Genomic DNA, 13,531 nt, shown 5'->3' with positions numbered 1-13,531 from the left:
TTCGTTCGGCCCTGTCGGTTTATGTAAGCCATACATATTTATGTAAGCCAAAATTGTCCGACTGCACTTGAATGGCCCGATTTCCCAGAAGATGGGCTGCTTGGAGAAGACCATTGTAGACAGTTCCAGAATGTTTATCGGCATGCCGGCTTCCAGACTTGACCACCTTCCTTGGAAGGTTTCCCCTTGAGTGACTGCAGCCCAGCCCCGGAGACTTACATCCATGGTTAGAAGGATCCAGTCCTGAATCCCGAACCTGCAGCCCTCCAGAAGGTGAGGCAATTGCAGCCACCAGAGGAGTGAGATCCTTGCCCTTGGCGACAGACGAATGCATGTGTAGATGAGATCCCGACCATTTGTCCAGGAGATCCAGTTGGAAGGACCAAGCATGAAATCTCCCGTACTGCAGAGCCACCATCTTTCCCAGAAGGCGAATGCACTGATGAACTGACACCGGGGCTGGGTTCAGGACATACCGGACCATTGTTTGTATCACCAACGCTTTATCCTCTGGAAGAAACGCCCTCTGCACTTCCGTGTCGAGGATCATTCCCAGAAATGACAACCTCCTGGTAGGTTCCAAATGTGATTTTGCAAGATTCAGGATCCAACCATGGTCCCTGAGAAGCTGGGTTGTGAGAGCTATGGACTGTAACATGGTCTCCCTGGTCTACGACTTTATCGGCAGATCGTCCAGATATGGAATTATTCACTCCCTATCTGCGGAGAACCATCATCTCTGCCATCACCTTGGTGAACACCCTCGGTGCTGTGGATAGGCTGAACGGCAGGTCCTGGAATTGAAAATTACAGTCCACCATTGCGAATCGGAGGTAAGCTTGATGCGGCAGCCAAATCGGAATTTGGAGGTACGCATCCTTGATATCCAGGGATACCAGGAATTCCCCCTCCTCCAGACCTGATATCACCGCTCTTAGGGGGTCATTCCGAGTCGATCGCTAGCTGCATTCGTTCGTTCGCTGTGCAGCGATGAGGCAAAAAAAGGCACTTCTGCGCATGCGGCGCAATGCGCACGCGCAACATACTATTACAACGAATGATGTAGTTTCTCACAGGGTCTAGCGAAGCTTTTCAGTCGCACTGCTGGCCGCACAGTGATTGACATGAAGTGGGCATTTCTGGGTGTCAACTGACCGTTTTCAGGGAGTGCGCAGAAAAAACGCAGGCGTGGCTGGCCGAACGCAGGGCGTGTTTGTGACGTCAAAACAGTAACTGAACAGTCTGAAGTGATCGCAAGCGCTGAGTAGGTCTGAAGCTACTCAGAAACTGCACAAAATTATTTTGTAGCCGCTCTGCGATCCTTTCGTTCGCACCTCTAAGCTAAAATACACTCCCAGTGGGAGGCGGCATAGCGTTTGCACGGCTGCTAAAAACTGCTAGAAAGCGATCAACACGGAATGACCACCTTAGAGACTCCATTTTGAACTTGAACTCCCTCAGAAAGGGATTTAGTGATTTTAAGTTCATAATGGGCCTGACGAAAAAGGTTTCTTCGTAGCAGGTGTAGCTGAGGGGAGAAAAGGTGACTTACCTGCTGTAGCAGTGGAGATCCACGCATCCAATGCTTTCCCAAAGAGCCTGACCTGTGTAGGGTAGGGTCTCCACGCCTCTCCTGGATTCCGCGTCGGCAGACCACTGGCGCAGCCATAGGCCTCGGCAAGCTGAGACAGACATGGAAGATATTCCTGCAGCCATTGAACCCAGGTCTTTCATGGATTCCACCATAAATCCTGCAGAATCCTGAATGTTATGTAAAAACAATTCAACTTCACTTTTATCCATTGTATCCAAATCCTCAAGTAATGTGCCTAACCACTTTACTATAGCTTTGGAAATCCATGCACAGGCAATAATAGGACGTAGTATAGCCCCTGAAGCTGTGTATATGGATTCAAGCGTATTATCAATTTCGCGATCAGCCGGATCCTTTAAAGCAGATCCTGGGACAGGTAAAACCACCTTTTTCGAGAGTCTGGATACAGACGCGTCCAATACGGGTGGGTTTTCCCATTTCTTTCTATCCTCCTCAGGGAAGGGGAAAGCAACCAGAACTCTTCTAGGGATCTGGAATTTTTTCTCTGGGTTTTTCCATGCTTTTTCAAAAATAGCATTTAATTCTTTGGATGCAGGGAAGGTTAGCGAGGCTTTCTTATTATCAGTGAAGTGAGCCTCCTCAACCTGCTCAGGTGTTGCATCAGCAATATTCCACACATCCCTGATAGCCTCTATCATCAACTGCACCCTTCAAGAGATGCGGCCCCCCTGAGCACATCCCCCTCATCGTCTGCCGTGTCAGAATCGGTATCCGTGTCATCTTGCATAATCTGGGCAAGAGCACGTTTGTGGGAACCTACAGAGGGGGGCCCTGAGGTAACAGAACCAGACCAAACTGCCATAGAGGTCTGTAAAACCTGAGTTGCAGATTCATTTTGTGCAACCCTAGTAGAAATCTGAGAAATCATAGATTTGATAGAGGATAACCATTCAGGCTCACTTGCTGGTATCTGCGCTAAAACAATGCAATCCTGATTACATGGAATGAGATCATCCTGAGAAGACATATCCTCTGCAGCATATGACAAAGAGTCCCTGGACAAGGGTAAAAGGAGACCTCAAACACTCCACACACACAGAGGAGGATAGACAGAGTTTCACCCCCAAGAACGGCAAGAGAGACACAGAGATTGGAGCCAACCCACACACAGCGCTTTCAAGGTATAGGGAGACCCCAACCAGCGCTGACTGTGCACCTTAATAGGTTACACAGTCTTTACACAGCCTCCTCCCTCTTCTACAACCCCCTGGTACCGTAAGAGATAGCTGGAGTTGCTCTGGAGGGACTGCTCTTCACTGACAGCGTTTCTGCAGGCAGGAAAATGGCGCTTAACGCTGCTGGGTTCGCTCTGAGGAGAAGCTCCACCCCCATAATGGCGCCGTCTTCCCGCTCTTCAGAAGATTATACTGGCCTAAGGATTCATGCTGGCAGCGATCCCGGGACCCAGACAGGCTTTAGACGTCAGTGTAGGGTGTAGGCGTTGGCTCAGGGTACCCCTCACAGAGCCTCACTATGTACCGCTGAGCCCCGGAGTGCAGTTAGTACTGCGCTCCATACCCTGTTGCCGCCATCTTCACACCGGCTCCCCGCTTGCTAGGGGGGGCGGTGACTCACTCGCCACTGATCTTCTGGCTCTGTAAGGGGGTGGCGGCATGCTGCCGGGGTGGGCGATCCCCTGTGGCGGGGAATGTTCTATCCCCTCAGGAGGTCAGTGTCCTGTCAGCGGAGATAGTGGCTCAGACTCCACAGGGCGGACACTACACCCTCCCCTTAGTCCCACAATGCAGGGAGGCTGTTGCCAGCAACCTCCCTGTAAAATAATAAACTCTAAAATAAACTTTTACTAAAGAAGCTCTGTAGAGCTCCCTAGCTGTGACCGGCTCCTCCGGGCACATTTTCTAAACTGAGTAGGAGGGGCATAGAGGGAGGGGCCAGCCCACACTCTCAAACTCTTAAAGTGCCAATGGCTCCTGGTGGACCCGTCTATACCCCATGGTACTAATGTGGACCCCAGCATCCTCTAGGACGTAAGAGAAAAATGACAGGAGCTGGTTGGCTGGTCATTTATCACTCTTTATCCATCTTTCCTTTATCACTTAAAGCTTAATACATTTGGACCATATATTCTTAGAGAGGTTGTTCCTCAGTATAAATGAGGTCTAGTATTAGAACATAGGGGGTAATTCAGACTTGATCGCTGCTGTGCATTTTCGCACAGCGGGTGATAAAGTCTGTACTGCACAGTCTGCGCAGACTTGTACTACAAGTCTGTATGCAATGCAATGCGCCGGTGCGTCGGACGACTGCACCGGGCGCCGGTGCGTCGGACGACTGCACCGGGCATCGGTGCATAGCGACGGGATGGTGCGATAAAAGCAATTGCAAGGTGACTGACAGGAAGAGGCCGTTTGTGGGTGGCAACTGACCGTTTTGTAGGAGTGTCCGGGATAACGCAGGAGGGAGGGTTTCTGACGTCAGCTACGGTCCCGATCATCGCAGCGGCTGAGTAAGTCCTGGGCTGAGCAGAGACTGCACAAACTTATGTTTGTGCAGTTCTGCAAAACATGCGATCGCTCCCCTGCACACAGCTAATACCTTCCCCCTGTAGGCGGCGACTACCTGATCGCAGGGATGCAAAAAACGCACCCTAGCAATCAGGTCTGAATTACCCCCATAGTGGGGTGGGTATTACAGTCCTGTATTCATAAAGCATCCTCATTGAAAATTCGTCACACAAGTATACAACACCTACCAACAACAGAGATGATCAGTGCCATAAGGTGTAATGCTCCATGGAGGATCTTGGTTGCCTTCTTGGTCTCGTGTCTGAACACTCGATACACGAGCAGCGCTGTATGATAATGCAAATAAGTTACTACACAGACTCCATAGCCAGACTAGATTATGCAAAAGGTTGTATAGAATAAGGTGATGCACAGTTGTGAAAACAGTGTAAATCTTTACCATGCATGTCACAGAATACAGACTCCTGGTGTACCTAGACTCTCATACCAGGCTACTGCCACTTCTGCTATTTCTCCTGGAGACTCCCATGACTCAGGGTGTATGGTCATGCCAGAGGAGATTATTAGGGGTCAATTCAATTAGAAGCAAGTGAGATGGTTTCACAGCAAATATAATGTGCAATTCAATTCCAAACTCGCATTGCATTTTCCCAGCAGATTCACATTTTCTTGTGCGCACCTCCCCTGAGTAGGTGAAAAGGCGGGGAAATCTTTATTTTAATGTCAAAATGACAGTACATAGTCCAGAACATCGGGCACTAATCAATAATCATATACTTGGGAGAGATTTAAATAATATCATGTGGACAATAAAGTTTCAGGTGAATTATCTAAAAAGCTCAATAATAGGTTAAATGATGTGGCACATGTATGTACAGAGGTGCTGTACTGATGGGAGGGGGGGCGTTTGAAATTTTAGATAGGAGCTAAAAGTGTTTTCCTACTTTTTAAAATTTGTATTTCATAAAAACACTGAAAAACCATGACAAATCACATTAAACAAATTTTTCTGTACCCCAAAATACTGTCAAGACTTACATTTGCTGAAAAACACTTGCTATCATTTTTCCTTCATTTATAAATAATTCAAAATTCAGTCATTTTACACCTTTTAAGAACCTCCAGGCTTTCCATATGGTCCAGATATCTTCAGTTGACACTTTTTGGGGGTCAAGGATGATTTTCTCACTTTTTCATGCACTTATGCTAGGTCAGTTTTTATAGAAGAGTCACACAAATAGCTATTTGTAATTGAATCTTGCATATCACCGGTGCACGAAATGCCGCAATGAACGCAAGTTTTAGGATGCAAGTTTGCATCTAATTGAATTGACTCCTTTATTTTCATGCTCTGAGAGCTATGGCATGGAGCCTAGATTGGAAGGTGATCCAGTACAGTAGTTGTTGTGATTATGGAACTGAGAGGCCCAAATGTATTAAGCCTTAACAAGAGGTAAGTGGAGATGCATAAAGAGTGAAAAATGACCAGCCAATCAGCTTCCTAACTGCCATGTCACATGCTATATGTTTGAAAAATGACAGGTGCTGGTTGGCTGGTCATTTATCACTCCTTGGGGCAGATGTATTAACCTGGGGAAGGCATAAGGAAGTGATAAACCGGTGGTAAGTGCAAGGTGATAAATGCACCAGCCAATCAGCTCCAATACGTAAATTGACAGGAGCTGACTGGCTGGTGCATTTATCACCTTGCGTTTCTCACTGGTTTATCACTTCCTTATGCCTTCTCCAGGTTAATACATCTGCCCCCTTATGCGTCTTAACTTTATCTCGTTAAGTCTTAATATATTTGGACCTGAAGGCCTCGTTTCTGTGAAATTGAAATATTACAAATGATCATCCTGCCCACATTCCTAAGTGCCAGAAGACGCTATCTACAGATTTTAGCTTACTAAAAATAAGAATTTACTTACCGATAATTCTATTTCTCGTAGTCCGTAGTGGATGCTGGGAACTCCGTAAGGACCATGGGGAATAGCGGCTCCGCAGGAGACTGGGCACAAATAGAAAGCTTTAGTACTACCTGGTGTGCACTGGCTCCTCCCCCTATGACCCTCCTCCAAGCCTCAGTTAGGATACTGTGCCCGGACGAGCGTACACAATAAGGAAGGATTTTGAATCCCGGGTAAGACTCATACCAGCCACACCAATCACACCGTATAACTTGTGATCTGAACCCAGTAAACAGTATGATAACAGAGGAGCCTCTAGAAAAGATGGCTCACTACAACAATAACCCGATTTAGTTAACAATAACTATGTACAAGTATTGCAGACAATCCGCACTTGGGATGGGCGCCCAGCATCCACTACGGACTACGAGAAATAGAATTATCGGTAAGTAAATTCTTATTTTCTCTGACGTCCTAGTGGATGCTGGGAACTCCGTAAGGACCATGGGGATTATACCAAAGCTCCCAAATGGGCGGGAGAGTGCGGAGGACTCTGCAGCACCGAATGAGAGAACTCCAGGTCCTCCTCAGCCAGGGTATCAAATTTGTAGAATTTAGCAAACGTGTTTGCCCCTGACCAAGTAGCTGCTCGGCAAAGTTGTAAAGCCGAGACCCCTCGGGCAGCCGCCCAAGATGAGCCCACTTTCCGTGTGGAATGGGCTTTTACAGATTTTGGCTGTGGCAGGCCTGCCACAGAATGTGCAAGCTGAATTGTACTACAAATCCAACGAGCAATAGTCTGCTTAGAAGCAGGAGCACCCAGCTTGTTGGGTGCATACAGGATAAACAGCGAGTCAGATTTTCTGACTCCAGCCGTCCTGGAAACATATATTTTCAGGGCCCTGACTACGTCCAGCAACTTGAAGTCCTCCAAGTCCCTAGTAGCCGCAGGTACCACAATAGGCTGGTTCAAGTGAAACGCTGAAACCACCTTAGGGAGAAATTGAGGACGAGTCCTCAATTCTGCCCTGTCCGTATGAAAAATTAGGTAAGGGCTTTTATATGACAAAGCCGCCAATTCTGAGACACGCCTGGCTGAAGCCAGGGCCAACAGCATTACCACTTTCCATGTGAGATATTTTAAGTCCACAGTGGTGAGTGGTTCAAACCAATGTGATTTTAGGAACCCCAAAACTACATTGAGATCCCAAGGTGCCACTGGGGCACAAAAGGAGGCTGTATATGCAGTACCCCTTTGACAAACGTCTGAACCTCAGGAACTGAAGCCAGTTCTTTCTGGAAGAAAATTGACAGGGCCGAAATTTGAACCTTAATGGACCCTAATTTTAGGCCCATAGACAGTCCTGTTTGCAGGAAATGCAGGAAACGACCCAGTTGAAATTCCTCTGTAGGGGCCTTCCTGGCCTCGCACCACGCAACATATTTACGCCAAATACGGTGATAATGCTGCACGGTTACATCCTTCCTGGCTTTGATCAGGGTAGGGATGACTTCATCCGGAATGCCTTTTTCCTTCAGGATCCGGCGTTCAACCGCCATGCCGTCAAACGCAGCTGCGGTAAGTCTTGGAACAGACAGGGTCCCTGCTGGAGCAGGTCCCTTCTTAGAGGTAGAGGCCACGGGTCCTCTGTGAGCATCTCTTGAAGTTCCGGGTACCAAGTCCTTCTTGGCCAATCCGGAGCCACGAGTATAGTCCTTACTCCTCTCCTTCTTATGATTCTCAGTACCTTGGGTATGAGAGGCAGAGGAGGGAACACATACACTGACTGGTGTCACTGGTGTCACTGACTGGTGTTACCAGAGCGTCCACAGCTATTGCCTGAGGGTCCCGTGATCTGGCGCAATACCTATCTAGTTTTTTGTTGAGGCGGGACGCCATCATGTCCACCTTTGGTTTTTCCCAACGGTTCACAATCATGTGGAAGACTTCTGGGTGAAGTCCCCACTCTCCCGGGTGGAGGTCGTGTCTGCTGAGGAAGTCTGCTTCCCAGTTGTCCACTCCCGGAATGAATACTGCTGACAGTGCTATCACATGATTTTCCGCCCAGCGAAGAATCCTTGCAACTTCTGCCATTGCCCTCCTGCTTCTTGTGCCGCCCTGTCTGTTTACGTGGGCGACTGCCGTGATGTTGTCCGACTGGATCAACACCAGCTGACCCTGAAGCAGAGGCCTTGCTAGGCTTAGAGCATTGTAAATGGCTCTTAGCTCCAGTATATTTATGTGAAGTGTTGTCTCCAGGCTTGACCACAAGCCCTGGAAATTTTTTCCTTGTGTGACTGCTCCCCAGCCTCTCAGGCTGGCATCCGTGGTCACCAGGACCCAGTCCTGAATGCCGAATCTGCGGCCCTCTAGAAGATGAGCACTCTGCAACCACCACAGAAGAGACACCCTTGTCCTTGGGGACAGGGTTATCCGCTGATGCATCTGAAGATGCGATCCGGACCATTTTTCCAGCAGATCCCACTGGAACGTTCTTGCGTGGAATCTGCCGAATGGAATCGCTTCGTAGGAAGCTACCATCTTTCCCAGGACTCTTGTGCATTGAAGAACTGAGACTTGCCCTGGTTTCAGGAGGTTTCTGACCAGTTCGGATAACTCCCTGGCTTTCTCCTCCGGAAGGAACACCTTTTTCTGGACTGTGTCCAGAATCATCCCTAGGAACAGAAGACGTGTTGTCGGAATCCGCTGCGATTTTGGGATATTTAGAATCCAGCCGTGCTGCCGTAGCACTACTTGAGATAGGGCTACTCCGACTACTAACTGTTCTCTGGATCTTGCTCTTATCAGGAGATCGTCCAAGTAAGGGATAATTAAAACGCCTTTTCTTCGAAGAAGAATCATCATTTCGGCCATTACCTTGGTAAAGACCCGGGGTGCCGTGGATAATCCAAACGGCAGCGTCTGAAACTGATAGTGACAGTTTTGTACCACAAACCTGAGGTACCCTTGATGAGAAGGGTAAATGGGGACATGGAGGTAGGCATCTTTGATGTCCAGAGACACCATATAGTCCCCCTCTTCCAGGTTCGCGATCACTGCCCTGAGTGACTCCATCTTGAATTTGAACCTCTGTATGTAAGTGTTCAAAGACTTCAGATTTAAAATAGGTCTCACCGAGCCGTCCGGCTTCGATACCACAAACAGCGTGGAATAATACCCCTTCCCTTGTTGCAGGAGGGGTACCTTGATTATCACCTGCTGGAAATACAGCTTGTGAACTGCCTCCAATACTGCCTCCCTGTCGGAGGGAGACGTGGGTAAAGCAGACTTCAGGAACCGGCGAGGGGGAGACGTCTCGAACTCCAATTTGTACCCCTGAGATACTACTTGAAGGATCCAGGGGTCCACTTGCGAGTGAGCCCACTGCGCGCTAAAATTCTTGAGACGGGCCCCCACGGTGCCTGAGTCCGCTTGTAAGGCCCCAGCGTCATGCTGAGGACTTGGCAGAAGCGGGAGAGGGCTTTTGTTCCTGGGAATTGGCTGTCTGTTGCAGTCTTTTTCCCCTTCCTCTGCCCCGGGGCAGAAAAGAGGAACCTTTTGCCCGCTTGCCCTTATGGGGATGAAAGGACTGCGCCTGATAAGACGGCGTCTTTTTATGCTGAGCGGCGACCTGGGGTAAAAATGTGGATTTCCCAGCAGTTGCCGTGGCCACCAGGTCCGATAGACAGACCCCAAATAACTCCTCCCCTTTATAAGGCAATATTTCCATATGCCGTTTAGAATCCGCATCACCTGACCACTGTCGCGTCCATAACCCTCTTCTGGCAGAAATGGACAGCGCACTCACTCTTGATGCCAGAGTGCAAATATCCCTCTGTGCATCTCGCATATATAGAAATGCATCTTTTAAATGCTCTATAGTCAACAATATACTGTCCCTATCCAGGGTATCAATATTTTCAGTCAGGGAATCCGACCAAACCACCCCAGCACTGCACATCCAGGCTGAGGCGATTGCTGGTCGCAGTATAACACCAGTATGTGTGTATATACTTTTTAGGATATTCTCCAGTTTTCTGTCACCTGGTTCCTTGAGGGCGGCCGTATCAGGAGACGGTAACGCCACTTGTTTTGATAAGCGTGTGAGTGCTTTATCCACTCGTGGGGATGTTTCCCAACGCGCCCTAACCTCTGGCGGGAAAGGGTATAATGCCAATAACTTTTCAGAAATTATCAGTTTTTTATCGGGGGAAACCCACGCTTCATCACACACCTCATTTAATTCATCTGATTCAGGAAAAACTACGGGTAGTTTTTTCACACCCCACATAATACCCTTTTTAGTGGTACTTGCAGTATCAGAAATGTTTAAAACCTCTCTCATTGCCGTGATCATGTAACGTGTGGCCCTACTGGAAGTCACGTTTGTCTCCTCACCGTCGACACTGGAGTCAGTATCCGTGTCGACGTCTGTATCTACCATCTGAGGTAACGGCCGTTTTAGAGCCCCTGATGGTTTCTGAGACGCCTGGACAGGGACTAGCTGATTAGCCGGCTGTCTCATGTCATCAACTGTCTTTTGTAAAGAGCTGACATTGTCACGTAAATCCTTCCATAAAGCCATCCACTCAGGTGTCGACTCCCTAGGGGGTGACATCTCTATTATAGGCAATTGCTCCGCCTCCACATCATTTTCCTCCTCATACATGTCGACACAAACGTACCGACACACAGCACACGCACAGGGAATGCTCTGATAGAGGACAGGACCCCACTAGCCCTTTGAGGAGACAGAGGAAGAGTATGCCAGCACACACCAGAGCGCTATATATATATATATATATATATATATATATATATATATATATATATATATATATATATATATATATATATATATATATATATATATATAGGGACAACCTTATATAAGTGTTTCTCCCTTTATAGCTGCTGTATTGTTAATATCCCGCCAATTAGTGCCCCCCTCTCTTTTTTACCCTGTTTCTGAAGTGCAGGACTGCAGGGGAGAGTCAGGGAGACGTCCTTCCAGCGGAGCTGTGAGGGAAAATGGCGCCTGTGTGCTGAGGAGATAGGCCGCCGAGAAGGGGGCGGAGCCTTTCTCCCGCTTTTTGTGGAAATCTGGCAGGGGTTAAAATTCATCCATATAGCCCAGGGGGGCTATATGTGATGCATTTTCGCCAGCCAAGGTGTTTCTATTGCTGCTCAGGGCGCCCCCCCCTAGCGCCCTGCACCCTCAGTGACAGGAGTGTGAAGTGTGTTAAGAAGCAATGGCGCACAGCTGCAGTGCTGTGCGCTACCTTGTGGAAGACAGGATGTCTTCTGCCGCCGATTTTCCGGACCTGTTCTTGCTTCTGGCTCTGTAAGGGGGCCGGCGGCGCGGCTCTGGGACCGAGCTCCAAGGCTGGGCCTGTGATCGGTCCCTCTGGAGCTAATGGTGTCCAGTAGCCTAAGAAGCCCAATCCACTCTGCACGCAGGTGAGTTCGCTTCTTCTCCCCTTAGTCCCTCGATGCAGTGAGCCTGTTGCCAGCAGGTCTCACTGAAAATAAAAAACCTAAACTAAAACTTTCACTAAGAAGCTCAGGAGAGCCCCTAGTGTGCACCCTTCTCGTTCGGGCACAAAAATCTAACTGAGGCTTGGAGGAGGGTCATAGGGGGAGGAGCCAGTGCACACCAGGTAGTACTAAAACTTTCTATTTGTGCCCAGTCTCCTGCGGAGCCGCTATTCCCCATGATCCTTACGGAGTTCCCAGCATCCACTAGGACGTCAGAGAAATTATATTAAATATATTGTGGGTTTGGTTAGGAAAAGACTATGTTTTATTATTTAAAGCTGAACAGACTATGGGGTTTAATTACGAAGCATAGGGTTGTTAAACCCAACGCTTCTGATCGTGTTTATGTCTGATATTTAAAAGGGCAATGCTTTTACCAGCAAGACATGAATAGCAATAGATTCAGATTCAGGCTGCGTACACGAACTGCAAGAGAAGGAAAACTAAGGGAAGGATAGTAATAAGGTTAATGTTTTTGCAACTAAGTACAAAGCTGTCTCACTCTCAACAGCCACCATGTAATCTCTCCACAGACACACATATTAGAAGTAGTCACAAGATATATGAAGTGAAGGTGTCCAAAACCCTTCCATGTGTGTGATACTAAACCCACGGGGGTGGTCTTCAGGTTGCCGACTGTCGGGATCCCGGCGCACAGTATACCGGCGCCGGAATCCCGACAGCCGGCATACCGAAAGATATTCTCCATCGTGGGGGTCCAGAATAAATAGCGTGGAGGGAGAATAAATAGCGCGGGCTCATTTGCGCTCGCCACACTGTCGGTATGCCGGCGGTCAGGCTCCCGGCGCCGGGAGCCTGGCCGCCGGCATACCATACTACACCCAACCCACGGCACTTTCATTAGTGTCCACTATCATGCCGCAGAAAAAGTCTGCATTTCAGCCCTTGAACACGTCTGATCTGCTATGCACAGATTTAGCAAAGAAAACAAAAGACAGCTCTCACTTTATCACTTGACACACTTGCATGTGGATTTGCAAGGCAAGATTGTGGGGGCTTGTTTATACCCCTTTTCCACTAGCTAAAAAAACCACGGGTAAATGCACAGGGGCGCGCATTTACCAGTGTTTTTTGCTAGTGAAAACGGCTCTCTAAGGAAAAACCCGGATCAAGTGACCCGGGAATCCTACCCAGGTAGCTACCTGGGTAGGACACGGGAATGATTCAGGTAGGTTGTAGTGTAAACGGAAACAGCCATATCGATGCGACACGGCTCCCGTTTACATTGTATGGAAGGGTGGCGCTGGGAGATCACATGATCTGATGGGAAAGGGGCCGATGCGGGTCGCAGCCGGGTAGCACCCATGTAAGGCTCCCGGCTGCGACCCGCATCGTCAGATGGAAAAATAGGATTTTAATACCTACCGGTAAATCCTTTTCTCCTAGTCCGTAGAGGATGCTGGGGACTCCAAAAGGACCATGGGGTATAGACGGGATCCGCAGGAGACATGGGCACACTATAAGACTTTGAATGGGTGTGAACTGGCTCCTCCCTCTATGCCCCTCCTCCAGACCTCAGTTATAGGAACTGTGCCCAGGGAGACTGACATTTCGAGGAAAAGGATTTTTGTTAACCAAGGGTGAGATACATACCAGCTCACACCACAACACACCGTACAACATGGCTTTTAAGCAACACCAATTAACAGCATGAACTAAAAACAGCAACTAGCTGAACATAACCGATACAAACCTTCGTGTAACAGAAGTAATGACCATCAATACAACTGCAAATAACAGTACGCACTGGGACGGGCGCCCAGCATCCTCCACGGATTAGGAGAAAAGGATTTACCGGTAGGTATTAAAATCCTATTTTCTCTTACGCCCTAGAGGATGCTGGGGACTCCAAAAGGACCATGGGGTCTGTACCAAAGCTCCAGACCGGGCGGGAGAGTGCGGACGACTCTGCAGCACCGATTGAGCAAACATGAGGTCCTCATCAGCCAGGGTATCAAAC

The 13,531-nt window shown here is 48.5% G+C and overlaps 1 protein-coding gene across 2 annotated transcripts in view; it reads right to left on the bottom strand.

Moving 5' to 3' along the window:
- Nucleotides 1-13,531, bottom strand: part of LOC135055670 (transmembrane ascorbate-dependent reductase CYB561) — a 424,857-nt gene that overhangs the window by 30,884 nt on the left and 380,442 nt on the right. For both annotated transcript variants that reach the window (XM_063960007.1, XM_063960006.1), the window contains one exon: nucleotides 4,329-4,427. In XM_063960007.1, the coding sequence (XP_063816077.1) occupies nucleotides 4,329-4,427 (99 nt within the window). The remainder of the gene's footprint in view (nucleotides 1-4,328; nucleotides 4,428-13,531) is intronic.

Source organism: Pseudophryne corroboree, chromosome 3, assembly GCF_028390025.1.
Source record: "Pseudophryne corroboree isolate aPseCor3 chromosome 3, aPseCor3.hap2, whole genome shotgun sequence".
In the NCBI taxonomy this organism is placed as follows: Eukaryota; Metazoa; Chordata; class Amphibia; order Anura; family Myobatrachidae; genus Pseudophryne; species Pseudophryne corroboree.
Note: the sequence above shows the minus strand (reverse complement) of the source record. Positions and strands in the feature narration are given on the sequence as shown.